This window comes from Tetrao urogallus (genome assembly GCF_951394365.1).
Source record: "Tetrao urogallus genome assembly, chromosome: 27".
In the NCBI taxonomy this organism is placed as follows: Eukaryota; Metazoa; Chordata; class Aves; order Galliformes; family Phasianidae; genus Tetrao; species Tetrao urogallus.
Window position 1 is genome coordinate 4388785 of NC_136840.1, and position 27940 is coordinate 4416724.

The window sequence follows — 27940 nt, forward strand, 5'->3', positions numbered from 1 at the left end:
GAAAATCAGTTTTGAACTCAGGAATTTGTTGCAGATTTATCCCAGCTGGGAGTTCAAAAGAAGCTTGAAGAAAAGATTCAATGTATTTAAGTTCAAGTTCCGTTCTGATTCTGACTGGGAACATCTTTTGCTTCGTAACAGCAAGAATTCAATTATTAGGGGACTAAGTGTTAGAAGTATCTCATGGCTGATATATCTTTCTGTTTCCTTTGGAAAAGTCTCTCTTTTCTACCATTCAAAGTCTACAGTATAAGGACAGGTCCAATCCAAAGCCCCATATCCAAATACTCCCTAACTTTGGCATGTTCCACAACTGGATAGTATTTAGCAGCCTGAATATGTGGATGAGGTGGCCTAATTATTAATTACCACCACACCCCTTATTGAGCTGTACCCAACTGGATTTCTATATCCAACACTTTCCCCATGTACAATCACAAGGACTCAAAAAAAGCAGAGGGGATCATTCCTATGAAGTAGAGGTCCTGCGATTACTTTCCTTGTGCAGTAAGGAACTAGCAAAATTGGCATAGCTCATCGGCACTCTTGACGGAAGCTCTTGTCCAGAACACATGAGCATATGAAGGTGAATTTGTGTTGTGCTGTGCAGGGAAGTTATCATGGAGTTGTAAGAGGCAGAGGAGGGCGAGGAGGGACGGCCTATTAGGTCATTGGGTTTGCACTCAGCCAAAGCAGCATTGCTAGCTTGAGTCTGTCCTTCACTGCTTTTTCCAGTCTGGTTTTTAAAATAACATAGAGGCTTCCACTGCTTTTCAGGGGGAATATTTCCCAGTCTACTAAACCTCACCTGTAGGAAATGGCTTCTGATACTCAAATTTTCCCTCATCCCCAAGCTCCAAATGCACTCAGCTCCTTTGATTAGAGACATTAAGTTTCCACCCACCCCACTGGGCTGTTTGAAACACCTCTTTGGAAGGTGGATGAATATGCATGTGGCAATCTACTTATAAAGGAAGTGGGCAAGGAATTAAATCTCAGAAGCAGTGAACCAAGGTGGCTTAAATCTGACAAAGAGCCAGGAAATTCACATTTTAGGGCCAGCAGGCCTCCTTTTCTCCATGCAACACAAGCATCAGCCTTACTTGGAGTTCTCTACCTTTTGCCAGTTTGTCTGATGGACTTTTTCTTCCCCTTACATCCCCTCTCCAGAGTGGTGTCCATATGGTAGGTACACAGCTGTTAGCTGAGAGTGAATAGATTGCTGTAGAAATGCTCCAGAGCTTTGTTTGCTGCCAAATTGCAGCTACTGACACTTAACAGATTGTTATTATTATTGTTGTTGTTATTTGCTGCTGTTACTTCTTAGCACAATGCCAACTGGCTTACCCCACTTTTAAAATATCACTTCAACAATTTGAAAGTCAGTGTAAATAACCCAAGGAGCATCACAAATCTAGAAACTTCTCAAGAGACTTGCCAAATCCTCAGTTCATCTGACAGAGGGAGGAGCAGCAGAAAACGTAGAGGCAAGTGAAGGATCATAAAGGATTATGAGGATAATGCCATTTGGTTCAAGACATGCTCCCTGCTGCAGCCAGCCACGGGTCTATGCTTTGGTTTGGTTAAGAGCTTTTGTCTTACCTCTGTTTCTGCCTCTGCTTGTATCTGCATCAGTATCTTCTCCTCAGAGCTTTTATCGCACTTAGTTATCATAGAATCATTTGAGTTGGGAAGAACTCTTAAAGGTCCCTGAGTCTAACTCCCTGCAATGAGCAGGAACATCTACAGCTCAGTCACACTGCTCAGGTCTTGGTCCAGCCTGACCTTGAGTGTCTCCAAAGATCCACCTCATCGCTGTGGTTGAGTCAAAAAGGCCAATAGCAGTCTCTAAACAACTGTAAATTTCCACTTTCTGGACTTCATATCTAGGAGGACACAGCTTTATTTGCCTCCAGCCCATTTTTTTGCCTCCAAGCTACCTCGCACTTCAGTTGCAAAAGAGTTTCCAACCTAAGAGAGGCCCAGCTCATCTACTGGAGAGCACAGAAGTGCTTCTATTTCCAAATGAATGCATTGCCATTTTCATTTCTTTAAGCAATATCACCCTTTCCATGATCCATTCCCTTTCTTCTGCCCAGATGTGTCAGGCAGACCGTGAAGCTCCATTCAAATTCCCAAAGATGGGTCTTGGTTTTTTTTTTCCCCAAGAAATCTCAGTAGAATGTTGGAAGTTAGGACTGTGGTAAAGACTTTTTTATTCCATGTAAAGTTGTAATTTTCCTTCTGGTTTCTCACAGGAAAAATGTATGAAAAAATGTACTTATTTCTTCAGTTGTCAGAAGGGATGGGAGACCAAGAGCTTCCATGAGCTGTGATGTAGGGGAAAAGATGGACTCGAAAGGAGAGCTTTCAGAGTGGAAGGATGGGTTTGGATGGATTCACAGACAGGGATGGTTTCCCTCTGGTGTAAGAGAGGCTGTCCAAATGCAGGAATCTGACAGAAGAGGTTCTTGCTTCTTCCTTTGAGAATTAGACTTTCCTGGCTCTCACCTTAGGAAGTCTTTTTTCCCAGTATCCTATGGAAAACAACATCTATGCAGTCATTCTATGTGTCTGTCTGTCTCCACCCATGTGTCCCTCCAACTCCCAAAAAAGCTTTGAAACGTTGGCTTAATACATTCATTGAGGAATGCAGGTGTCAGAAAGGATTATGGTCCTAATGGTTTCTTTAAAAGGGAAGAGAAGACTCCATATATGCCTTTCGAGAAAGGAAGAGTGTGCATTGAGTGCGTCATGCATTAATTCTTTAATTAGGCCTATCAGAGACTGTGATGTCTCTGTAATGGATATGTCAATAAGTAAAGTGTGTTGTTAATCCTCCAGAGAAATTTTTACAAATGTTTGGGTAGCATTCACTTAACAACCTCTGGGCCAAATGACATTAATTTGAAGATTTTGGTAAACTCCGCTGCAGTATGTAACATATCCGTAGTGTTCCATTGAGCCAGCCAACATGCTGCACATACAGAAATTCTTCTACAGACCTCCTGGAAGGTGAATCCATTTTGCAAGTGAAATCCCAACATAATGCTGAATTTCAGTTGGAATCGCATGCTTTGTGTGGCAGAGCAACACTGCAGGGAGGAAAGGCAGGGTATGGCCCCACATCTCAACCAACATTTCTGTCACTGAGAGATTTCAGCACACTGAGTTGTCTGGGTTTGTGCCTGCTCACATGCATCCGAGATCACACAGCAAGGTGAGCAGTTTGTCAAAACCAAGGCAGTGTGCACTGGGTGACTGACAGTGAGCTCATAGGAATACAGTATTCTGAAAGACGTGTCATTGCCTGGAGAAGATGCCAGTGCCAACTGGTGTGTGGGTGTGAGACCTGGTAAGGCAATCCTCTCCATGCAGAGATAGTTAATAGAATAGAATACTATCATAGAATCATTGAGGTTGGAAGAGACCACTAAGATCATCAAGTCCAGTCATCAGCCTATCCCTCCATGCCCACTAAACCATGTCCTTCAGTGCCACATCTACCCTGGTTCTTCATACACATTCCACTGCACATTGTTTTGACACATAAATCCAGAGGAGGAGGAGGCAGAGTGGTGAGGAAATGTGGCATACAAATTCAACAGATTTTGGCATTCATTTAGCATTTTGCTAGAACCATGCCAGAAATGGAATAGGTACGAGATCCTCTCAACCCTGGAGATATCTAAGTCACCAATTCTGGAGATGCTCAATAGCATACATGAAGAATAGGCAAGGGCACTGCTGGCTGCCAGGCACATCTTCCTATTGCTCATCTGAAGGCCTTCTCCTTTGCACTTGCAGCAGGTTCAGAGGGAATTTCTGTAAGGGAAAACATTGCTCTTCAGTACCTTGTACAGGCACAGCAAATGGTTAAGTGCAAAATGTAAGTTTGTACAGCTCACTTGCTATTGTACTGAAGGTAGCACGCTGCATTTTTTTCCTTTCTTTCTTTGTGATTGCAGGGGAAGTTGGATGCTCTCTGGGTCTTGCTGCGGAAAGGTTACGACCGTGTATCAGTGATGCGCCCACAACCAGGAGACAAGGTACTGTGCCTCCAGACATTTCTTGCAGCTAGGGAAAAGCAAAACTCCGCTGAAGCTTCAGACTGCCTTTACAAATAGGACAGAATGGTTGTGATTACCTTCCTCTGATAAGGCAGATACTTGTGACAGCTCAGAAGGAAAAGCAAAAGGAAAAGCATTGCTTGGGTGCTGGTTTAGGCTCCCAGACTTTCTCCTTTGTAGGCACAGAAGGTGATTTTACTGGAGCTGAGCATTATGAAGGTTGGCTTTATGATGTATTTAGATGCTTCTGTGCAAGAGATTGTGTAATTGCTATTAGCTGAGCTACCTTCAACTACCACTGTGCCCTGGGAGACAAATTATTCAAAAAGAAAAGCAAAAGGTGCAAAAATTTACTGTAAAATTTACACCATGTGAAATAAGAAGACTCTAACCCCTATATGATCCTACCAATTTCATTCTGTTCTTCTCTGGGCCACTGTTCTTCTGAGAGAAAGTCTGTGTCCCAGCCTGATGATATATAGGCTGCATAATTCACGAAATCATGAAGGTCAGAAAACACCTGTATGATCTTCTAGTCCAACATCAGCCCATCACCACCATGCCCACTAACCCATGTGCCTGAGTACCTCATGGCAATCAGCTTCTGCCAGGACAGAAAGCAGAAAAGCATCAAATATTATTTCACATATCATGCCACTGTTCTGATGTGGTTGGAAATGCAGTGCTGAATTGATGAGGACAGCAGCATAGAAACATCTGCCAGTATTGTCTGCAGATGTCAGTGCCTTGAATGCAGATAGTCGAGAGTCTGTGTGAATGGTTTGCTTTCCTTGCAAGAAACAGACATAAAGGAAAAGGAGCAATCCTCCAGAAAATCTTTTCACAAACCTGTGTCTGTAGAACAATGAATCTGCTGCCCTTCATGGAAGTGATAGGAAATTTCTACCTGTGCAAATGCTGAGAATGCTTCTGGTTTACTAAGAAGCATGGCACCTCCTTGGCCCAACATGCAGCCAAGTGGCTGCATCCAACAGGTTTGGATGTTCTTCATGCTGCAGGATGGCACTGAGCAGGATGGTCACCCAAACAGACCTAGATGCTACCCAGCCATGTGTTTCTGGTGTAGAGTTTGGAGATCAGCCAGCAGGGTAGAGCTGTTAAGAGTTGTTTCGGCAGTGGCAAGCTCAGCTGTAAATTCCTGTGGCCTCTCCAAGTGGCTTCAAATAGCTCCCTTGGACCAGGCAGCATGGACAGGTGGCAAAGCAAAGGCAGCCTTGGTTCTCTGTGGGTTGTGAAGTCTTCAGCATGGGCAAGTAGCCATGAGTCTGTGGGTTCTAACAGCTGTCTGCTGGCAAATTTGGGTTGGATCCTGTTTTACCAGGAAGCATAGATAAAGGAGCACTTTGCCCAATTTGTCAGCAAAGGAGACCTAATGAGAGCTGGTATCAGCAACACCAAGCTGGTCCTGGGGTTTTACAGTGGAAGCACAGCTGGTTAGAAACCTCAGCCCTGGTAGACTGGAGCTATGTGCAAGCCCAGCCCTGCCGGCTGCAGGGAGCTTCAGGCAGCCAGACACAAGGCTTTGAGTTACTGCAGCACATGGGAGGGAGGGCGACTGCAGCTTTCCAGCTTTTTCCTGGCTCTGCTTAACTTCATTGCCATGCCATCCATTCACAAAGCTCTGCTCTCCAGAAGGAAGGTCTGGCTTCTGAATCTTGCAATAGCTCTGAAAACGGGGGAAGAGCTCGAATTTCCCTGTGTTACAGGGCCCCTCAATACCAAGCTGCCTGTGAAATGCTCAAGTTTTGTACCTTGGAGGGATGGCTGCAAAGCAAGGGGAGGAGAGAAGAGCCTGGGGATCCCAAACCGATTCTGTCCTTCATCACACTGCCACCAACAGCTGAAGAAAGCAATTTGCACCTCTTTCCTTCTCTTCCTTTGGTGTTGTCCAGCGGGCATCTTAATTCACCCACTGGCCAACAATGAAAAATCAAAGGCAAATGAAAAGTAACTGAAAGGAATTTCTGTTTGCTTTGGAGCCCGAAAAGGAATTGGACTAAATCCCAGCATTACATCACTTTCATATATAAGCAATCCATTGCTATAATCAGTTACTTAATCCACTGCCAGCATGTTAGCTGAGCTGTTCAAAAAGATTGCTTGAGTAGAATGAAACATGGATCCAGCTTCAAATGCTGTGTTGACTAATTGGTACTCTTTATCTGCTGTAGCCCACACAACTTCCAAGGTACCATAGGAATCATCAGGAAAGATGTTCCCTGGCCTAAATTCACATTAGTTTATAACAAGACATTGGTTCAAGCATAGTGACTTAACAAATTTGCAATTTATATATGTATATGGAGAGGATAATGTAGGGGCTAAAGCTTATCTTCCCGTCTTCCTCCTTTGTGTGACTTTAATCTCTGCTCATTGCTTGTGTTCATGCCCTGAGACCTTTAATCAAGTTTGGGATGCCTTACAGTAAGACTGCTTTGCAAAAGGCACAGCTATCACAGTAACTGACTAGTAAGTGCTGCACACAACAAGAAAGCTGGGATTGCCTAAAAATAGAGTTGTGGGTGGGGGTTTACCAGCTGTACCAGTTAGCAGAATGTAAGATAAACTTTGGCAAGATTGTTTCTTGACCAAGGGATCCTTCTAATTTGGAAGACTTTAGGTTCAGGCCTTAACCTTGCAAAACATGCATACAAGCTTTCAGAAAAAAACTTTGCATGGGGCTGAAAGTTCTCTATGAGTGCTGTCTGGGGTGTGCAGCACTCAGTGTATAGCTTTGCATTAGAGGTGCTCATGCTGATGCAGGAATTGCTGACCGTAGTGGGGATGGACATACTGGATCTGAAGGCAAGGTTGAACTGCTGCCTTCTGTCCAGGCTGTTTTGCCTGGGCAGCACAACTTGCTTATGGGCAACACACCTTGCTTATGGGGCTGCCCAACTTCTCCTGCCAGACCTTCATGAGGCTTCCTGCCTGTGGATCATCACCTCCAGTGTGACATCTGGGTTAGATGTTCTCCTGAATGGAGAGGTGAGGTCTCTTTCCAGCAGGACTGCCAGAAGAATGCCTACCTGAGTTGTCTTACCTGGCTTTGACCATTACAACTCCACAAAAGCTATACCAGTTATCATCAACTGGTCCTGATCACCACGTTATCATGTTGGCCACAACCAGTCACATGCCAATCTGTCTTTGCAAAGAGCAAACTATGAAGCAAACTCTGGTCTGGTTTGGAGTAGTCTTGTTAATCTGCACCTTTTCTCCAAAAGCAGAAGGCATGTTCAGAACCTGATTTGAAAAAGCACTCAGAGAGGCTAAGATGCACAAAAAGGTTGTGAAATTCTTTTCTTGGAGTCAAACCTGGAAATGGTCTGAGGTTACCAGTAGACACAGATGTTTCCAATAAGGCAAGGAAGTCAGAGTCACATGGGATTCCTGTGGTCTTCTCACATTTTCAGGAGACTAAGTTTGCATTCTTGTCGGCATTAATGAGGTTATTTTTACATTCAAAACATCATCAGAAAGGGGTGATTTAAAAACACATGTTATTTTAGAAAACGTTATCACTTTTATAGTTAGGGAATGCTAAATTGTACAAAGTGCTCATTAGGAGTTGGATACAAATGCATGTGTCTTTGAAGTATCAGTTGCATTTCCACGATGAACATCGTTCTGTCAGGAATTTATAGGAAAATAATTAAAATTAAATAATTAAAATTAAATGTTGACAGGCTGCAAAGCTTGAGAACAAAATTGTAGCCTTTCTGTGCATAGTATTGCAGCATGGTCTTCCATTAATAACTGTGGAAAAGTTAACCTCAACATCAGCTATTTTTCATGGAACTAAGAGCCCCAAAGCCCAAAGCCAGGTGATCTGCCCATCAGCTTGCAGGACTGCTTATGCCTTTTTTGTTTGTAAAAACAAAGCCCTGGGCTGGCTCTTGAGATGTTGGACTTCCATTTGTGAATTAGAGAGCAGGCAGCTCACAAAGGAAGGATACCACCCACATCTTGATCGGAGGCAAACTTCCCCTTATGCAGAATTACAAGGGTATGCATTGAACCTCAACAGGTTTGCTTAGGAAGACAAGGTGAATCCAGGGATTGCAGGGATGAGAACTACTCACTATCTACCAGTAGGACAGTAAAGTAAGCAGTAACTCCTGTTTTCCTAAGCCATTAGCACTACCCTGCTGGCTCTTCCTTCCCCTCCGGAGGGATGTTTACCACTACTTCTGATTAATTATTCTGGTTATCATTGCCAAAATAATAGATTCGTTTTTCATTTGAATTTCCTTATTTTCGTATCTCCTTTCCTTATACCCAATTGACTTGGTTACTCAGCCTCCAGATGAAAGATTATAGTCCTGCATTGTCTTTGATGTGTCATGCAGTGTTTCTCCAAGATGAACTGCCTCTTTCCAGAAAGACAGTGAGAAGAATGACCAGATCTTCCTGGAAATGACACTTGTCTCACAGTGTAAATAAGCCAAATCTAGCTCCTGCAAAAGCAGTCAGCTAGCTTACACAAAAATGCCTGCCATTGTTGAAAGAGCCACGCTCCCAAACTCTGGCAGAAGCCAAAGATTGTAGTTGTTACGCTCATTCCCACACTTGAATTTGGCAAAGTAGAAGCCTATATCGTCTCGTTTCACCTTTTTTAGGAGTTTGAATGTTTTCTTTTCAGTAGGTTCCCCAGCTCAGTCAGTCCTGCATGACATAGTTACAGATACCAAGTGGCAGAGGTTGGCAGAGCAATGGGTGTTATCTGGGTTGTGGCAGGTCTGAAGAGTCAGCCGCAGTCCCAAAGCTATGAGTAAGCTTCTGGGTAAGATTTCAACAGGAGGCTGAATTGGCAGAACTGTTCTTTATGCTGTGGGAGCCCTCAGACGCACAGTGCTTTATATGTAGGTATAGGCATGCATTGGTCACAAGCCAGCGTGACTGAGCTTATTCAGCTCTGACTTCAAATCACAGAATCATAGAATGGTTTGGGTTGGAAGGAACCTTTAAGACCATCTAATTCCAACCCTCCTGCTGTAGGCAGGGACACCTCCCACTAGACCAGGTTGCTCCAACCCCCATCCAGCCCGGTCTTGAATGCTTCCAGGGAGGGGGTACCCATGACCTCACTGAGCAAATTCTATGAGAGTTCTTCAAAAACTGTAACACTTAATGAATTTTAAAGTATTTTGTTTTGGCCTTCAAAATATGTAGCTTTTGTGTTGCTTGGAAAGAACAGGATCATGTTAGTTGAAATAGAAACCGTTGCACAAATACAAACCACTGTCTGAATATCTGAATTGTCCATATATCTAAGACATCACAGAATTACTGAATTCAGAAAGATCAGACAGTGATAGTTTTTCTGCTTCTTTTTTTTTCTTCTAAATTTAGACAGGATGCTTATCTGCAGTATAGGATGCTGCCTGTGGTACAGCTTATTATTTTGGGGGCATATTTTTTGCTCTCATATGGGGCAAATCCCACCTCCTTACTGGAAATGCCATTTTGTACCACTCTTTTCATGGGAGTTGGAAATCCAGCACAGCTTAGTACTGAGTAGTACTAAGTAGTACTAAGACCTGACAGAAAGCTCAGAATCTGCAGTACGTTTCACAAGGCTTTCTAGGTTAAGCCATAATGATGCATAGTTTTCAGTGCTGTGTCTACAGTAACTGAGCAGGCCATTAGAAGTCATGACCCAAAGTTCCCTCTTATCGATGGAAGTCATCCTCTTAATTTAGGGAGAAAATAGATCAAGCCTCTAAATTATTGAGTGGACGAGGTGGCTGGAATGCCTTGGGAATGGTAGGTTTTATGAGCAACACTGAGTTCAAAGCTGTGTAATGAGAGACAGATGGGAATGGTTTTGCTGCGGTGATGTTTTATCACGAAACGCGACAGTTTTAATAGCTGTTGGGTGACTAACAGATGCAGAGTTAGCCGTGTAATTAGAATGCTTGCTGCAGGAGGCAGTGTTTCCTGGCATTGCCAAGCACACTCAACACAGGCTGATCTCACCAAAAGTGGCTGGCTAACAAAGTCCAGAAGCTAGTCAATGGTTTCCTAAAAGTGTCTCTAGACACTCTTGTGTGATTTGAAAGCCAGCATGCTGCCAGCTTGGGTCATGAAAGAAGGTATATCTCAAACTCTCAGGATCCCATTACATAGCAGAAACCCTCTGGGTTTTGGGTTTATCTTGACGGGAGCAAGACAAGAGCTCCCCAACCGTTGCTTTCCCAAATGATGACATGGTAGTGGAAGTCTTGGCCCTTGTTTTTTTCCCTGTATGTCATGGCACAAAGGAATGCATTTTTAGAGATGTTCATGGAAGGCTCCAGCCTGGGCTAGGTTCAAACCAAGCACCTTTTGTCTTCAGTGGGGTTTGTCCTAGAGAATTCAGTGCTATCACCTTGCATCTATATACGTGCTTTGCTTTTAAAGTATCGACACATCAGAAATAAATCTCTTTCCAAAGACTGGTGTTATCTCTTCGTGTATTTAATGCTTTCCTGATGCTCATTTCGATGTTTTTTTTTTCCTAGAAGCTTTTGTGTGTGCTTGTTTCAGGATAATACACTAATTTTCAACTTCCTTCCGTCTTCCGCTTTCCTTCTCCTTCTCCTCCTTCTTTCTGTTATTTTTCCTCATTGCTCTTGATTTTTGTATTTTTTTTACTTCTCTCCTTTTTCTTGTAACAACAGGATAAACTCAGTTATTGTTTTTGGAAAGTTTGAATTACTAATGAACCTTACAAGACAACAATGAGGATCATATCTTTTCCAATGGCTCTATTTAAACTCAGAAACCAGTCCCAGTGTTTAACAGTCTTAAAATATTGATGTTTTTCCAGGTATTCATTCCAGATTGATAGGAAACCAAAAGAAACAGAAACATTCTTCATTTTCAGAAAAATGTGTTCAACCTTCCTTTGTTAAACTTGTCCCCAGTGCTGTTTAGGGTATGCACCTCATAGGGTTCAGTGTGTACCATCCTTGGAGGTACTCAAGATCAGGTGGGATGGGGGTCTGGGCAGCCTGATTTGGTGGATGGCAACCAGCCCATGGCAGAGGTTGGGGCTGAGTGGGTTTTCCGGTCCCTTTCAACCCAACCATACTATGGTTCTACAGTTCTATGATCTTTAAGGTCCCTTTCAACCCAAACCATGCTGTGGTTCTGTGATCCCAAGCCAGGGCTGTGCAGATAGCACTGTGGGCAGCCAAGCTGGTTCAAATGAACAGAAAGAGAGGCAGGAGGAGGTGGGAATTGGCTTAGGCAAGGCTGTGGAGTTCCTAGGAAATGCCACAGATTGACTGAGGCATCCTCTGCTCTTCACATCTCTGCTTGCCGTATCTGCCTCCAAGACACCGACATTCAGCTTGCTCCCTCAAGCATGCAGTCGCTGTCACCCTGTGCCATGACCTCGGCAGCCTGATGTCCCTCTCCCCACATCCGGTCCTCTCTTCTGACCCTAGCAGCACTCCCCAGCCAGCCAGATGAGAAGAACAAAGAGAAAAGCTTGGATTGATCATGCAGCCCTGCGGCACTCTGCGTGCAAAGTGCTGGCAGGGCCACGCCTGCAGTCAGAGCACTCCATCCCCTGTGGCCCCGTGTTGGCTGGCCCAGAGGCAGTGCTGCCTGCCTCCACCCCAAAAGCAATCAGCTGTTGAAGGTGAAAGAGCAAAGTCACTCAGAGCAGAATTCATTATGCAAATGCCTGCGAGCAGCGTTCTTTAGAAAAACAACATAAAATGCTGGAGTGAATCTGCCTGGCTGATTTTGCTGATTCCACTAAATTTTGGATGTAATATTGTCTTCATATTGCTTCAATTGTCTCTGCTGAGGCACAGCTGTGACTGCCCCCTGAAGTGTTGTGGCTGCAGAAAGGGAAGTGAAACCTAGCCAAGGTATTCAGCACAGCAGCCCTTCAATATACAGCATATTCCCTTCAATTCTTCATTCTGTATCTGCAACTACTGTCTCTCTGTTTGAAAGGCCTATAGAATTGGCTTCTCTTCTCAAAGCTGTGGTACAATCTGGTTCAGGAGCTTTTTCTCCTGGAATGAGAGGCAACTTCTGTTTAAGGGCCCATTTGTTGGAAATGGGTTCTTTTCTTTCCTCCGGGATGTTCTGCTAATACCTTCCACGTCCATCTGATGTCCATCAGGGCACCTGATGAGGAGGAACACTTGTGGATAGACAAGAGAGGGTTCTCACTGATGGGCAATGAGCCCCTCCTATAATACAGTTTCATGAAGATCCTTATCCTTCCACTGGCTGTAGGGAGACCGTGCACTCCTCTTCTCTGCTGCGTCTCAGACACACAGTCTAGTTTTGCATCCAGGCCCCCGAGGCTGATCAAGACATTTCAGCACAGATATTTAGAGGGTCTCTAATTTAGAGGGTCTCTAGCTGGTCACATCATCTGGAGGATGAACAGAACTGTGCTGGCAGTGGAGAAATGTGCAAATGCTTGAATGAATGGGTCATAACTTGACCTTCATCCAGACATTCATCCAGATAAAACAGCACAGAGCCGCTCACAGGCACACTGTGGCTAGCACAACCCCTCCCCTTCTGTCTGTTATCAGACTGGCAGATGAATCACATCACGGTTAGATTGGAGGAGACCTCACTGCCCATCCAGTTCCAATCTCTGCCGCAGTCTGGTTGCCTCTCACCAGCTCAGGCTGCCCAGGACCCCATCCATGGCCTTGAGCACCATCAGGAATGGGGCACCCACTCTTCTCTGGGCAGCAGTGCCAGCATCTCACTAAATTTTCAGCCTCTCCTGTGTAATGGCATGATAATTTTTTTTCCTGGCTATGTCCTCTTGTCATTCAGTCTGGCAGTTGTCCTTCTCTGGAAGGTGTTGGTTTCTCTGTCTCCTCTGAGGCATTGTAGCCCCCAGTGTCTGAACTCAAAACTGCTATCTGGCACTCTCCCTTCCATGTGCATGGTTGAGAGAAATGTCAAGCAATGACACGAGAACTATTAGCTCACATGAGAGGAGGAAGGCTGACCTCCATCTGGCCTCCACTGTTGCTGGATGCCCCTCAGAACTACCCATTACACAGCAGTAGGAAGCATTGCTCAGGAGGTATCAATTCACTGCAAAAAGAGAGGGGAAGAGAGACCATTAGTCGTGAGTATAAGCAGTATACATGGACATGGGTTCACTAAGTGGTAGCTGGCTGCAAGAAACAATGTAAAACACAGTGCAGCTCTGCATTGGTATGAGTTGCTTGCTCTGTTTTTATGATGATGAGATTGCGAGCTGCCCAAGCCAGCTCTCATCAATAAAAACTCAAATCTTTGCCAGTGAAGTCAAAGTTGTAAGGACATGATATCATTTTGGACCATGCCTTGGTCACTGCCATGAATGCTAGATGGTTTTCAGCCTTCAGGGCTCGCCCTGACCCCAGCTCCAAAGATTTCTGAGTGTCACTGCACCCTCTTAAATGTAGTTTGGGCAGTGTTCAGTTCCATTTGGATCCACAGCACCATAACCTCACCCCTGGAACATCCAGACAGAGAATCTCTCCACGCAAAAACAATTGCAACTTTTTGTTCTCTGGCTGGAATTCCTGGACTGCTGCTTTTCATTCGGATTTATTTTATTTTCAACATAAATAAAGAAAACAAAACTGGTACAAGCAATAGTCTGAAACTGCTAAAGTTCTATTGCAGGAGACATGGAACCAGAACAAGGAAAACATCCTCGTGTTTTGTTTCTCTCTGTGTAGAATTGGTTAACTTGGGTTCAGAGTTTGACTCACTCGGCAGTCCTACCCCCTGGTGTTTACTTAAAATCACAACTAAGTGCATTAAAACAACATTAAAGCAGAAACACCAGCCTGCAAAGATCAAATAGAACAGAGGGAACATTGAATTGAGGCAGTGGCGTGCTCAGTTCAGGCTTCTCTCTGCCGAATTGCTCTGTGAGGGGATTTCTGGCCACTCCATGGGTCTCTGCTTTGCCCTGGAGCTCCACTCCTCGAGGAGAGCCCAAACTGAAGCCACAGGCTCTTCTTGCAGACAGACAGCCTGGGCTGAGCCATGCAGGGGTTCACCTTCCACCAGAAGGAGCAGCTCCGAGGTGATGTTCACAGGGTGTGAGCGCTGTGAAATCTTTGTTTTCCTTAAAAGACCTTTGTCTGCTCAAGACAGCCCGTGCTCAGCCGTGGCTGCTCTACATTCTTCAGTGAGGAATCCACTTTCCTCTGCTGAACAGCTCAGGCAGATGTTTCTTGGTATCTGCAGAGCATAATGATAGAATTGACAGTGTGCTCAGAGCGGAACCGTCTGCATCTCTTTGTGTGTCAGTCCCTTCCTCGCCATCTCCACTCATCCCCATCAAACATTTTTCCAGCATCTTTCTACCACCATTTCCCTTCCTTCACTTTGGGTTCTTCTTCCACACAGTTTGCCCGTAGGCTGCCCAGAGAGGTGGTGGGGTCACCATCCCTGGAGGTGTTCAAGAGCCATGGGGATATGGCATTGAAGAAAGTGGTCAGTGGGCAGGGTGGGGTGGGTTGGGCTCAGGCTCGGGAATGTTAGAGGTCTCTTCCAACTTTAATGGCTCCATGGCGCTTTGAGTAGGCACGAAGGGGATGTGGTGATGATTGGACTAAATGATCTTAGAGGTCTTTTCTAACCTATATGATTCAAGGGTTCTGTGAACTCAGTGCTCCATTTGGCATCTTTTCACCAGGAAAAACATTTACTTTGGGAGAAGAAGGAGGACAGCAGATCCAGCAAAACAAAGGACAGGCTCAGAAATCCTCCAGCCCCTTTTTGGATGATTTCATATCTGAAAGAATGAATCCATAATGCAATAGTGCTGATTCTGACATTTGAGTATTTACAGTGGGATCTTTTGCAGGTTGGAACTCGGGAGGAAAAAAAGAAAAAAGAATAGCTCAGAGGGCAAAGGTTTTGTTTAAAAATGTACAACAAACTGTAGCTTAGCACCGTTCTCACAGAACAGCAAGAAAAGCAGTTTTTTGGCTTTATATGTGCAGGGACATCAGCTTCCATCACTAACTCTGCTTTTCCTCCTTCTTTTTTCTTCCAGGGGCGTTGCATCAATTTCACCCGAGTGAAGAATGCCGACGCTCCCCCCAAATACCCCCTCAACAACGCCTACCCACTGCCCCCCCCTCCCCCAGCCCCTGTCTACAACCCTCCACTGCCAATTCCCATCTACAACCCACCGCCCCCCAGCTCTCCCACACCCCATGCCCCCTCCCCTTCCTCCACGCTCCCCCCTCTCCCCCCACTGCCTCAAGTCCCACCACCAAACAGGGCACCCCCTCCATCCCGGCCCCCTCCTCGCCCTACAGTCTAGGGGTTCCATCTCTTCTAGAAGCATTTGAGGTTTTTTTTTCAGCAGTACTGTATCGTGTCTGTCTTCGGGGTGGGGGGTGGGGGGACAGAGGAAGCCACACCAGTATTGGAATGGGACAGAATGAACGACTTCATCGTCGCCTTTCTCCTTTCATTTTCTGTTGTCTTTAAAACCCCTTGAGCATCAGTGCCACCAAACTATTAAAGCAAGAAAAGCCAAGAGACTGCAGGAGTGACTCCAGCTCTGTTTCAGCAACGCTCTCCCCACCGCTTCCCCATGCCTCATCACCAGTGATTCCGGGATAAATTGAAAAAATGATTGAAGGTTCTCCCCAGGGAAGAGCTGCAAAAGGCTCCTTCTGAAGACATCTGCACAAATTAACCATATGAGACTCACGGGATAACAGAGAGCCAGGTTGCATAACCAGCTGCCAGGTGACTAAGGACAACAGTAAGTCAGCAACCACAGAAACCCCATAAATCTGGAGAAGAATTGATGGTGGGCAGCTGTTCTCATGGCCTGTGAATTGGAGAAGGGAAGGTCACCTTTGAGGGTCCAAAAAGAAGGGGTAGGTTTCTGGTGTCTGGTTTGGGGTATGTTGGGATGTGGAAGTGCAGGTGAATGAAAACGAAGTGCCACCAGGCAAATGGATCACATGGAAGATCAATCAGCGCAATCAATGAATCAATCACCAGGCTGCAGCCTCCTCCCATGAGGACAGGAGTGAGACACAGCATATTGGTGCTCCCTCTGGGACAGAGGGGCTCACAGCAATCTGGGGAAGGTCTGGTTGACAGAAGAATCTTTGCATTTGGCTTAGACTAATTACATCCATCTAATTAACACCTCTGCAGTTCAGCAATATAATTTAATGCTGTTTTCCATTCTTAAAGGAAAGTTCCTTAGTACAAATAGGTGGCTAGGCGTATCAATTTCTCTAAATCCAGTCTGCTTGGACTCCTTGTTATTGTCAGTTTGAAATGGTTACCACTGATGCATTCCTGTTTTTTTCTGTAAACTACGTACTTTTGCCCTGAAAATATTTCCACATGGATTTTTATTATTTGTTTTCCCTTCCTGAATAAGTAGCAGATGTCTTCCAAACTCAAAGAGCCAGTGTACTTACTCACTCTTGTCAACTCTCAGCAACATCACTTCTCTACGCAGTTGTTGACTATGGCAAAAATCCCACACCAGATACAAGATAGGAATCAGTCTTCCAGGAAATGCACGGGATGCATTTCTCCATGCTTTCCTCTTTGTGGGACTACCACCGTATTCCACACCACAGCAAACTTTCTGAGCACATGCCTAGTGATAGCAATAGGGGAGACTGCTGCGCTTCAGTCTGTTTTATGGTCAGGATTGGTTCTCATGAAAGGACTGGAAATTGCCAAGTCATAAAGGGTAAAACTCTCTTGTTCTATGAATATCTAAGGGTTCTTATTTCTTATGCTCATATCATCTTGTACCAGGTAAAAAAATGCATTGCCAAGTGCTTACTTCAGTGCTGTTGGAAACAATAATTCTAGCTTTTCTTGCTATTAAAGAAAAAAAAAAAAAAAAAAAAAAAAGCTCAAGGAGGAAAAAGTACAAATGAAAAAGGCTCAGTGGAGACCTGGCTTGGGACCTCTTGGTAAGGACATCCTGTGAATGAAGCCTGACCATGAGACCCAGGGTCAAGCTAAGCCACATTTGGTCTACGTGCCACTTTTAGGTGCCATAAATACAACAGCTACAATGGATCTGAAGACTAATTTGAAGGGTGGCAGTTCACCCCAACACTGTTTTGTCTGCAGGCGGCACAGAGCAGTCCCCAGTTTGGAGCAAAACCCAGTTTTGCCACTCACTATGTCAAGTTCTATCAGGCAGAAGGCACGGTCGGTTCAATGAGATGACTTTGTCATGGTCATGTTGGAGTGGGAAGCCTTTAACAACCCAACACAAATTGGTTGGATTCCCTCTGGTGATGAATGGGATTTGGTGAGATGTTGAAAGAGTACGGTGTAAAACAGGATCAATAAATATTTCCCTCAACCTCAATATTCCAAAACAGGTTGGAAAAGAGATTGATTTTCAGCATTAAGGCATTTAGGCTTTTGTGTGTGTGTGTGTGTCAATTAAGCAGTAAACATAAACCCATAAACCTAAAGCTACTGCTGGGGAAAAAAATAATAGCAGTGTATGCTCCATCACTGAAACTCACTTCTTGCAGATGTATATAGGAATTTTCCTTCTCTGCAAACAGAGGAGAAAAAAAATCCATAGTAGGAAAGAAGCAAAACGAAGCATACATTGGGCTAGAAAAATAATCATTGCAGAATACCTCCATGTACTCATCCCGTTTATGAATAGAAATAAACTTTTTTTCGTTTTGTTTTGTTGTTGTTGTACATATTATTACTGCATGCTTACCATATGTTAGATGGAAGCATTTCCTATCCTGTGTGGAGGATAAAAGAACATTTTTCAAGTTGTAGTAAATTATTATAAAGCCAGTGACATTTCATGGCATGTTATTGTATCAAGCTGTGCTTGTTGTGTTTTTTTCTTTGTGGTTGTATGGCTTTTTTTTTTTTAATGTACAAATATTTCCTGTAGTGACGAGCACCTGCTTTACACAGCACTAATTGAGGCATGAGGTTGCTGGGCTGCCCAACCTTCAATGCATTGGGAAGAGTTTTGCACATCCACCATCAGAACCGAATTTAAGGTATTAAGAGGAAAATTTGGGCCCAAAATGAAATGAACTCACAGACAATTAATGCTATGTAAATTAGGTTGAATTAGCTGGTGCGCCATGTGCTGATATATGGCACCCTATGTATTCTGTCTGTATAGAACTTTCCTAGATACACATTACACAGGCTATCAATCTACACTAGCCAGTTGTTAAGTAAAGGCTCATTATAGATCAAAAGGAGCTGAGTAGCACTACATCTGCTCCATGATTTCAAAGGACTTCAGCAGATATCTCTGTTTACTACTTTTACATGTTCACATATAGGGTCGGTCTAAACAGCCATAAACAGATGTCTGATGTCATTAATAAAGAATTTTCTTGGCTCAAAATAGATCACTTTGATTATCTCTTTGTGTTCAATTCAAGCACAGCTTTCTATCATTGCTCCAGAGGACCAAGCAGCTACATTCAACAAAAACTCACATGTTTTATAATTGCTAACATCACACATTATTGCTGGCTGCATTTTGAGGCATTCACCCATATGAGCTTTGGTGGCCACTGGAATTCTTCCTCTGCTCCTTGGTGCATGAAAACATCTTCTGTCACTGTTAATTTTGCAGAATGTCTGGCTTTGGAGCTCTCTGTGCGCAGTGACATTGTCCTATATGCGGTGCTGATGCAGCAAAGGAAAAGAAATGAGTCTTCTGATGTGATGTTGGATTATGTTCTTTCACCTCAGCCAGTGCTGTGCAATGATGTTTTATTCCCTCTGTTTGTTGCATGTGTCATTTGTTAAATTCAGTCATTATTCTTGCTGATCTTGATTATTATTAAAGAACTACACAAATTTACGCTGGGCTTCATCAAATTCATTGATCAAACAGTTGACCAACAGTTGACCAACGGTTGACCATGGCTTAACCATGAGCCAGCAGCGTGTCCAGAGCTCCCTTCCAACCTCTACAGTTCTGCAATTTTCAGAGCCTCACAACCACAGGATAATGTTTAATGCAGTTCACTGAGCAACCTCTAACAAGGGCAAGTTAGCACAACTGCTAAAAATACCTAAACATGTTTCCTCCCACATTCTTTCTTCCTCTCTGCTTAATGACCCAGCACCCACTGGTTTTTGATGTTACTGGAATATTTTATTCCACAAAGAAAACTAACGCAAAGAAAGCTTATACAAGGAAGTTCAGCCTTAATACACCCAGCCCTGTTTCAGCAAAAGATTCATGCTTTTTAGCTCCTGAAAACGAGCTACCAGTTTGGAAGGGACTTCACAGCCCTACAGCCCCATCCCTTGCTGTGGGCTGAGTGTCGCCCACCAGCTCAGGTTGTCCAGAGCTCATCCAAGGCCTTGGGCACCTTCAGGGATCGGGAACCTGTACTTCTGTGGGCAGCAGTGCCAGGGCCTCATAGATTTGATCATGATGAATTTCTTCTCAATTTCCTCAAGAAATGCTGTTTTTAGAACAGTGTGTGCAAAGCAATGAGCTGTGCGTGCAATGCTGTTAAGCACGTGGCTGGCTTTGGGCAGCTGCAGAGTTCTTTGTTTGGCAAGCATGCAAATTATTCATTTTTTCTTCTTTTATTTTCCCTTTTTTTTTTTTTCTTCCTATTTTTGGTAAAGAAAGCCCCTTCCAACTCATAGGTAAGGTTCTTGAAAGGGGGTCGATGGAAGCAGCCGTGACATGGCAGAAGCCTCTTTTTGCTATTTGTGTTGCTGAAGAATGTAACACACTTTTTTTTTAAAAGAAACAGACATAAAGTCACTTGTAAAAACAACAGAATAAATCATGTTGCACACAGACAGTGGCTGAAAGCCTGTAGCACTCTGCCAGAATAAACTGCTTATGTTTCTTGAGATAATTTAAATATCTTTTAAGATTTAAATGCTTTCAGAGCTCCCTCTTGCTAGCAGAAGAAGGCAAAATACCATTTCACAAAGGTATTTTCTTGTGTCACAGTGCATGCATATGTGGCCTGAAGAAATGCCATGGGCTGACCCTGTCCTCAGCACAAGCAGGGATTTTTCTGGTTTTTCACAGCCAGTAACTAGTGGGGCCTTTTTCAGAGCTGGAGGAATTAATAGGAATGGAGAACAGCATGCAGAAATACCACAGCGAGTGGAAAACTGAGCTTAGTATATGAGGTCACTTCAATTGCAAGGGGATTTCTGTGTTCCACTTTCTGTTCCCATTTCAAATCCTTCCTGGCACATCCCTCCGGCTGTGCATGGCTCAGCTGTCCCCAATCCTTTCCTCCATTGGAGCCCCAAAGTCTCCTCCAGCATCGACTGGGCAATGGAACGTCAGGGTCCTTTTCCTATATGGTTTTCCTCACTGGAAAAATCTCCAAGAAAAAGCTGAGCAGAAATAGAGTGTATCTACACACCTCCAACCCATTTTTGGGATGGGGAATGTGAAATCTGAGCACCCATAGCCTTAAAAAGCTTTATCTGCGTATTGGCCTCTTGTGGGGTAACATCCCACTCTGCCTAGGCAATCCCTGCTCTGTTTTTAAGAAAAAAATTGGAAAAATTCTCCAGGCCATGGGTCAGCTTTGGCTCTGCTCCCAATAAACTGCAGCAAACCCCGTGTTGGTGGGATGTGAGGGTTGGAGATACTGTGACCACGCACCATTGGGAACAACAGAGCAGGATCCCCGTAACCAAAGCGACAGCCGAAGTGGAAAAAAGATCAGGAATGGCTCGAGAGTATTTTTAGCTGCCTTCAATGCAGCAGGGGAGACAAGAGATGTATGGGCAACGTTTCCATTGACTGGAACTTGGGAATCTGTTTTGTTGGAATATGATGTGAATTCTTAATATTGGGGGGGGGGGCGCTAAGCTTCATGTCTCTGTATGTGTTGATCACTGAAGTCTATTTCCCAGGCTGCCATGGAATCACAGGAACTGTGCTCTTGCTAAAAATGCACTCAACTTCAGGAGCATCAGATGGTTTTCTGTTTGTTTTCTTAACCACCAGCTCAGAAGGTTAAACTGACATCGTTCTCTCTCATCTGATCCTGCCTGCGTAGGGATGTGGATGGTTTGGTCCAGGCTTTTCTCATAGGCATAGAAAAACCGTTTATGCCCAGAACCTGGTGATGCTGTCTCTCCCCAAGACAGCAGCAATGCTCTGGATCCTATAGGGCAGCTCCAGGAGCATCATTGTGCCCAGATAAAGACACCTTGGGAGGATTCAACTCCTAGAACAGTGCTGTTGGTGGGCAGGATCTTGCCTGGTGCAGAGCTCACAAGGCTCTGTCTCATGGGCTGCATAGCTGCTGGGGATTTTTAAATAATAAAAATCTCACAGAGTTAGTTCCTGTGGGTTCTTTAAATAGCCAGAGAGTCTGCAGTAGGTGGAGGAAAGCTGAGGTCATGCTGCAAATATGAAGGTAACTCTATCTACTTATCCAAGGCCAAACTGGCATGGTTTGAAAGAGTGCCCATTAGAAATGGGAGGCATCAGAGATAGTGATGAAGAAAGCGCTGCTCTGGCTGCTTTTTGGGACTGGATGCTATCAGACCTCACCCCAATGTGTTTCCAGGCAGACAAAGGCACATGGGAACAAATGCAAATGTTAACAGGGAGAGAAGGGCCAAAGCCAAAGCTTTGCATACATTCCTGAGAAACACCTTGGATATGGAAGGAGCTTCAGAAATTGTATCCTCTGATCTGAAAACTGTGGAAAATACACAGATTTCTTTTTAGCATAATACATGGTGCAGCAAAGTGGTGGTGCACACATGGCCCTAAATGAGGCTCATGTCATTGCTGCACCACTGCAGGACATGGGATACAGCTCCTCGTGGCAGTGCTGTTTGCTCTTTTTATAGCACCAATGTGTATTTGGTATAGTAGGACTGCTGCCAAACCAAACACTGCAGGATTAAGCCTTGATGTATAGGATGCCTTAGAAGGGAATCTGGCTCCCCCACGCAAAACAACTTTTGATTTTTGTCTTGGCAAGAGCCTCCCTTTGTCTCCAGATATATATTCATCTCATGTCTGCTCCAGCCGGGGCTGCACAGCTATGCTTCCAGCCTTCCAAGCCTGCCCTTTAACAAACTTCCCTATAAAACAGAAGCAGCTCATTTGTCACGTACACCAGACAGAGGAGAGAAGCACGTGAGCGAGAGCCAAAGAAATGCCACATTCACTTAGTGCCGTCCATCACAATGAAGCTGCTGCACATAGGGCGTGAGCAGCCGGTAGAGGGGGTTTGTTCCTGGTGTTTCTCTCCTATTCTACAGGAACACAAAGGGGCTGCACCAACCTGTGCTGTGCCCTTCCCTGGCTCCACTGTGTGCTCACAGTTGAGTTGGAAGGGACATTTAAACCAGCCCAGACCCAACCCGGCCATGGGCTGGGGCACCTCCCATAGTCTGTGTGCACAAAGCCTCATCCATCACCCACAGTCCCAGTGGCTGGGATTGCCCCCAACCCAAGCACAGCACTCAGACACATTCACCTCCATTCACGTTTTCCAGTTTGCTCCATCTGCGCATCCCCACCTCTGCCATGGAAGAGCCACTTGCCAAGAGCCACTTGCCCCCATCACAATGGACTTACATCTGGAGATACTGCTGACGCTCCAAGTGCCGCCCCCCCCCCACTGCCTGCAGGGAGATTTGCCTAAATACAGACTAGAGGAGACATGGCCTTCCCTTACACCTCAGGGATGATTATTTCTTGCTGAAACAATTTGGCTGAGCAGCTGCCAACCCAAGCCGAGCGGTGGACCACCCATCATCTACTGCGGCACATTTCTACATTCCCACAACATAAAACTAAATAAATAAAAAGCAGAACAAAGTGTAAGAAAACCAAAAAACAAGAGAGAAATGCTGGAAAGCTGCCAGGGAACCCGCTTAGTTCTGCAGGTTAAATGCAGAGCATGAGTGGAGCCATAGGAAGGATTGCATCAGTTCATGGGATCGTTTACTAGACAGTGTCAGCAGGCAAAATTCATGAGGCTATTATATAATAATCCAGATTTTGATGCAAACATTGCAATTGCTGACTTCTCTGTGCAGCAGCAGAAGCAGAACAGCTACGGGAGATGGAAAAATCAGTGCAAAGATGCTTCTATAGAAGGACAAAGAGCAATTAACAGGTCGCATTCTTTACTCTTCCTACACCACTCCCATTGAATCCTGTCCCTTCCTCTCCCCATGTGGTTCCTGTCCAAAAATGCCTGATTTCATCTTTTTTTCCTCCCCTTCTACCGTTGCTGGAATACAATGTTCTGTGTGCTGGCAACCCCATAGTGCTGCAGTTTGCTGCTGCATTGCTTCCCATGCTCCAGGTTAGACAGGAATACACTCATGCTGCTGGAGAAGGACCTTCAGCCAAGGAGAGGGTTGGGGATGTTATCTCAAGGAGCAATTTCTTGCAGAAATGCACAACTTTGCAGCAGGAACAAATGTTCTGCTTGGGCTGCAGACAAATGGAACCATACCCAAGCAGCAGCACAGAGCTCTGGGTTAGGAGCAAGCAGAAAACTCAATTATTTTTCCCCCCAGACCAGCTCAAATTGATTGAATGGAGATGAGGGCTGATCACCCAGCAGTGGCTGAAGGACCAAGTGCTGCTATGGGCTTTTCATGATGAGGAAAGGTTGAGGTTGCAGTTGGTGATCTTAGAAGCCTTTTCCAACCTTAATGTTTCTATGATTCTATGAACTCTTTGTTTCGTGGGCTGCAGAAGCCAAGAAGGAAAGGAACCCTCCATGAAAGCACCAGCAACTACCAAAGCAGAATGTTCTCCTTGAGGCTTTTTTTTTTTTTTTTTTAAATAAAACATCCATGGACATTTTATTGCTTAAAACCTAGAACCAAGGCAAGAACTGCAATGCAAAATGCAACCAGAATAACCTGTGCTTTGTAACACTTCTCCGGTGGGTTTTCTGTGCCTCACTGCAAACCACTCCAAGCAGATACGACTGGGTGATACCCTGGGGTGCAGGCAGAGGCCAGCGCTGTGGTGTTGGCCGCCTGCAGTTCACCCCTTGCTCCTTCCATGCAAGCAGCTGCTCTCAGTCCTTAGGGGCAGTGATGCGATCCACCTGCAGAAACAGGGAAGTCTGGAGATGTGACCAGGGTATAATCCATAACCATAAACTATGTGGGGTGTCAAACTGAAGATGGTCGCCAATGAATCCCTTGCTTTATTGCTTCTTCATGCAGTGTTTACTCTGATACTCATTGGCCATTGGGTAACCCAAGTGGGATGAGTGCAGTGAGAAGATGCAGGAAGAGATCTCTCTTTTTAGAGAGACGCAACAGATTTTAAGCTGCTTCAGGAGCCAGATCAGAAGGGCAAAGGATGTTTTCTGAGCCTGGTGGAGACGCTGCTGTCCTAGCCCTTTGCTTTTTGAAAGGAGTCTTTCTGTGATTTGAGGCTGTTCTGTCTGCTCTGAAACCATCTTCTAAGCACATAGAACCATAGGACCATGGTTAGGTCAGAAGGGACTTCACAGCCCACCCACCAGCTCAGCCTGCCCAAGGCCCTATCGACAGCCTTAAGCATTTCCAGGGATGGGGCATCCACATCCTCCGTGCCCCCCACATGCCAGGGCTTGCCACCACTTTCAGAATCCAGACATGGGCAGGCAGCTTGTTTGTGTAAAGTTGTTACCATGGGAGTTTGTGAGGACCACAGAAATATGGATTTTTAATAGGAAATAATGGGCCTGAAGAGGGGAGGTGGAAAAAAGGTGTCCTGCCCCCTTCTTGAGGTATGGATCTGATTTGTCACAGCCTCTTTAGCATGGAATGGGCCATCTGGGTGAGCCAGCTGGCTTTTTCTTTTTTCCAATGCCTGTGATATATTCCAACTACTTGATAAAATCATGGAAATAGGTGAGAAATAAAACAGCTTTGGGATCAGGCTTGTCCAAAAGCAGCTCCCAAAGCACAGACCTGGCCAGGTGGCCCCACTGAGATAACTTCATCCCCACAATATGTATTTAACTGCTGCCCGTAAATCTATGGCACTTCACTCCTGGCTCTAGTTCTGTGATTTTAATTGATACTATGGACACAGACGCCTTGTTCCAAGGAACTACCATCCAAAAGCAGCCTCGTGGCTTTACTACTTGCACAGGAAAGGTGTTTTTTAAGAAGAATGTGTCCAAGCTGCTCATTTTATCTAAGAAAACAAATGAGCATTTGATACTTTTACATATATTTAACTAAAGACCAGTAATTCCATTTGTTTCATGTAGGGCACTTGATTTTATTCAAAGGGTAAGATACAAAAAAAGTAAGCAAAAAGACAAAACCCAAATTATAAAACACTACAGACAAAATAAGACATCTGCATATAGCACACAACAGGAAACAAGGTACAGTCTGGTCCCCACAAACCAAGAGAGCTGGATATGTACAAGCAGAGGCAAACAGACCCATAGGGAAGAAATGGTGGTATCTGCCATTTCAAATGTCTATTTACACGCACTGAATTGAAGGCAAGTAGTTTTATCCTCTGATTCAAAACCAATTCCTTATTTCTTCTTCCTGATCCGGTGGATGGACTCTGTGCTTTTTGAGGCAAATTTGGTACCATCAGGTGGGATCTAAAATCAGCCACAAACAACCAATGTGTCAAACTGCAGCTCCCCCATCCATCCTACATGCTGCTGCTTGTGCTGTGAAGGACTGCTACCAGAAGGGAGAAAACCTCTCATTCTGCACTAATTTTGGTCCTCCCTGAGCTTTTAGATGTCTCACTCTGCAGCTTAACCCAACCCAGCTAGTCCAGGCTATCCTTAGGGATACTAATTAAGCAAGATTGCATGCTGTTATACATGTGAGATTCTCCACTTGTCTTAGAGCTTTCACTAGTGCAGCTCTTTACATACAAAGAGACTTTACGGATATGGACAGAATGGCATCCCCAAACCACCACTGCACCCTACAGACACCTGGCTATCCCAACACTGCTCTGGGCTCCTTGCAATGACGTATGTGCAAACAGTACTCAATCATTTGACAAATTCAGAGCTGAGTACAGCCTTTCTTCAGTGCAGACAGAAGGAAAAACCTTTCTGGCCAACATAAGCAGTAATAGGCAGCTGCTGTGCAAAATGAGAAAGGGCTTTATTGGTGTTTACCCATGGCTGGATTTTAGTGAAGAGCTGCTGGATGTCTGCACACCTCCATCAGGAGGAGGGAGTTGGACTGGCTCAGTAAGCAAAACATTCATTCTGGAGAGTAGAAGACTGACTGCTGTTAATAAATATCACAAGACATTCTAAAAGTCCTCTAGGGAAAGAGAGAAATACCATCTGTTCATCAAAACACAACACATCTACACAAAATGAGGTAAGGAAAGCTAAGAAGAGTCCTTTATACAATCTGACTTCACACTGGCATGGCAATTAACAATGAGATGCTTTACGGATTCCCTACCATGCTCATCAAGGAAATCCTTCCTAGCAAGTGTCCTCCGTTGAAGCATGACAACATCCTACCTGCACGTTCTACACCTTTGTTTTGGCAGTTTGTACACTTGAGGCAGTTTGCTGGCAACCCTGCAGGATGCAGTGGGTGAATACTACCTTACTTCAGACAAATGAAGAATCTGTTGTGAAGACTTACAGAGAATAAGGATTTGTCTATCACAGCATTAAAACCAAAGAGCTCAGCAATATCTGTACAGTTACATCCAACAGGAGAGTGTCAGATTCATTACATTTTTCATTTAGAATCCTGTTCTTTGGTCCTCTTTGTACACAGCTTCCGCAAGTATTTAACAGCTCACATTACCAGCCTTCTACCAAACAGCAATCCGCATTTTGTGAGGCTAACCACCCTGACTGCCATGTCAACCACTCTGTCTTCCAGGAGTGAGCTGGCAGACCATTATCTGCACAAGGCAAGCTAAAAGCAATGCTTGGTGCTTTTCTTCTGAATGGAATAGGAGAAACAGATCTTCAAACCATTCTCTTGCAAGTTCTTTCCCATCAGACCTCATGCTAATGAGAACACAGGGTGTGGTACTGCAAGTCCTTATGCTGGGCAATGGGAGAACCTTCCCTGGCTCCCAGCCTCCATGCTCAAGGTTCACAGCTTCCCTTAATAAGGTGAGTGGCAGCAGGAGGAGGAGCTGCCCCCAAGACTGTGAGCACTGAACACAAATTGTCTGCTGTTCCTCTGGGAGAATTACACCCTTTCAAAGAAGAGCAGTCTACTGGTCATGCCTAGGCAGAGGCACAGAGTAGGAGTCAGCACCTCATAAGCAACTGCTGTACAACTACAACGCAACACTTCCTATGCTGGCAATACAATGCATTCATAAATTAGTAGTCTGAACACAATATTAATAAACATACATAGGTTGGCTTCGACAAAGTTTCCAGGCACGCAGCATTTTACTCATTAACATAACAAAACAGCCTCAGGCTGATTATGAACTGAAGTCAAACAGGTTACTGCGGTTCGGTATAAAGCAGAATTGCCACTGTCTTTGGAAACACTTCGTCTGAGCAGTCCTCTTCTGTTGAAAATCATCCACCAGAGCTGAGTTTTAATGGTAATGGATGGTCCCCAAACACTGTATTTGTTAAAGCAGTTTTCCAGGGACAGAACTTCAAAATATTCACCAGGACTCAGCAAGCATTGCTTTCTGCCTTGTACTATGCTTTTGCATATATAAAGCTAATTCAAAACCCACCAGGCTAGTAGGAATTCACCTTTTTGCATTAGGAAACACTATGTTAACTGCCCTTTAATGACTTGTTCAACATCTTGAAGGCATATTTTCTGCATAACTTCTGCAAGCTAAATAATCATTATCAATGTTCTTATTTTGTGGCTATCAAGTTATATGTCCACCA

General features: G+C 44.6%; 1 protein-coding gene across 1 annotated transcript in view; it reads left to right on the forward strand.

Moving 5' to 3' along the window:
* Positions 1 to 15402, forward strand: part of ANTXR1 (ANTXR cell adhesion molecule 1) — a gene marked incomplete at both ends in the record, with an annotated part of 77206 nt that extends 61804 nt beyond the window's left edge. Inside the window, 2 exons of the mRNA XM_079547343.1 lie at positions 3969 to 4049; positions 15130 to 15402. Coding sequence (XP_079403469.1) covers positions 3969 to 4049; positions 15130 to 15402 — 354 coding nt within the window. The remainder of the gene's footprint in view (positions 1 to 3968; positions 4050 to 15129) is intronic.
* Between the last annotated feature and the right edge of the window lie 12538 nt (positions 15403 to 27940).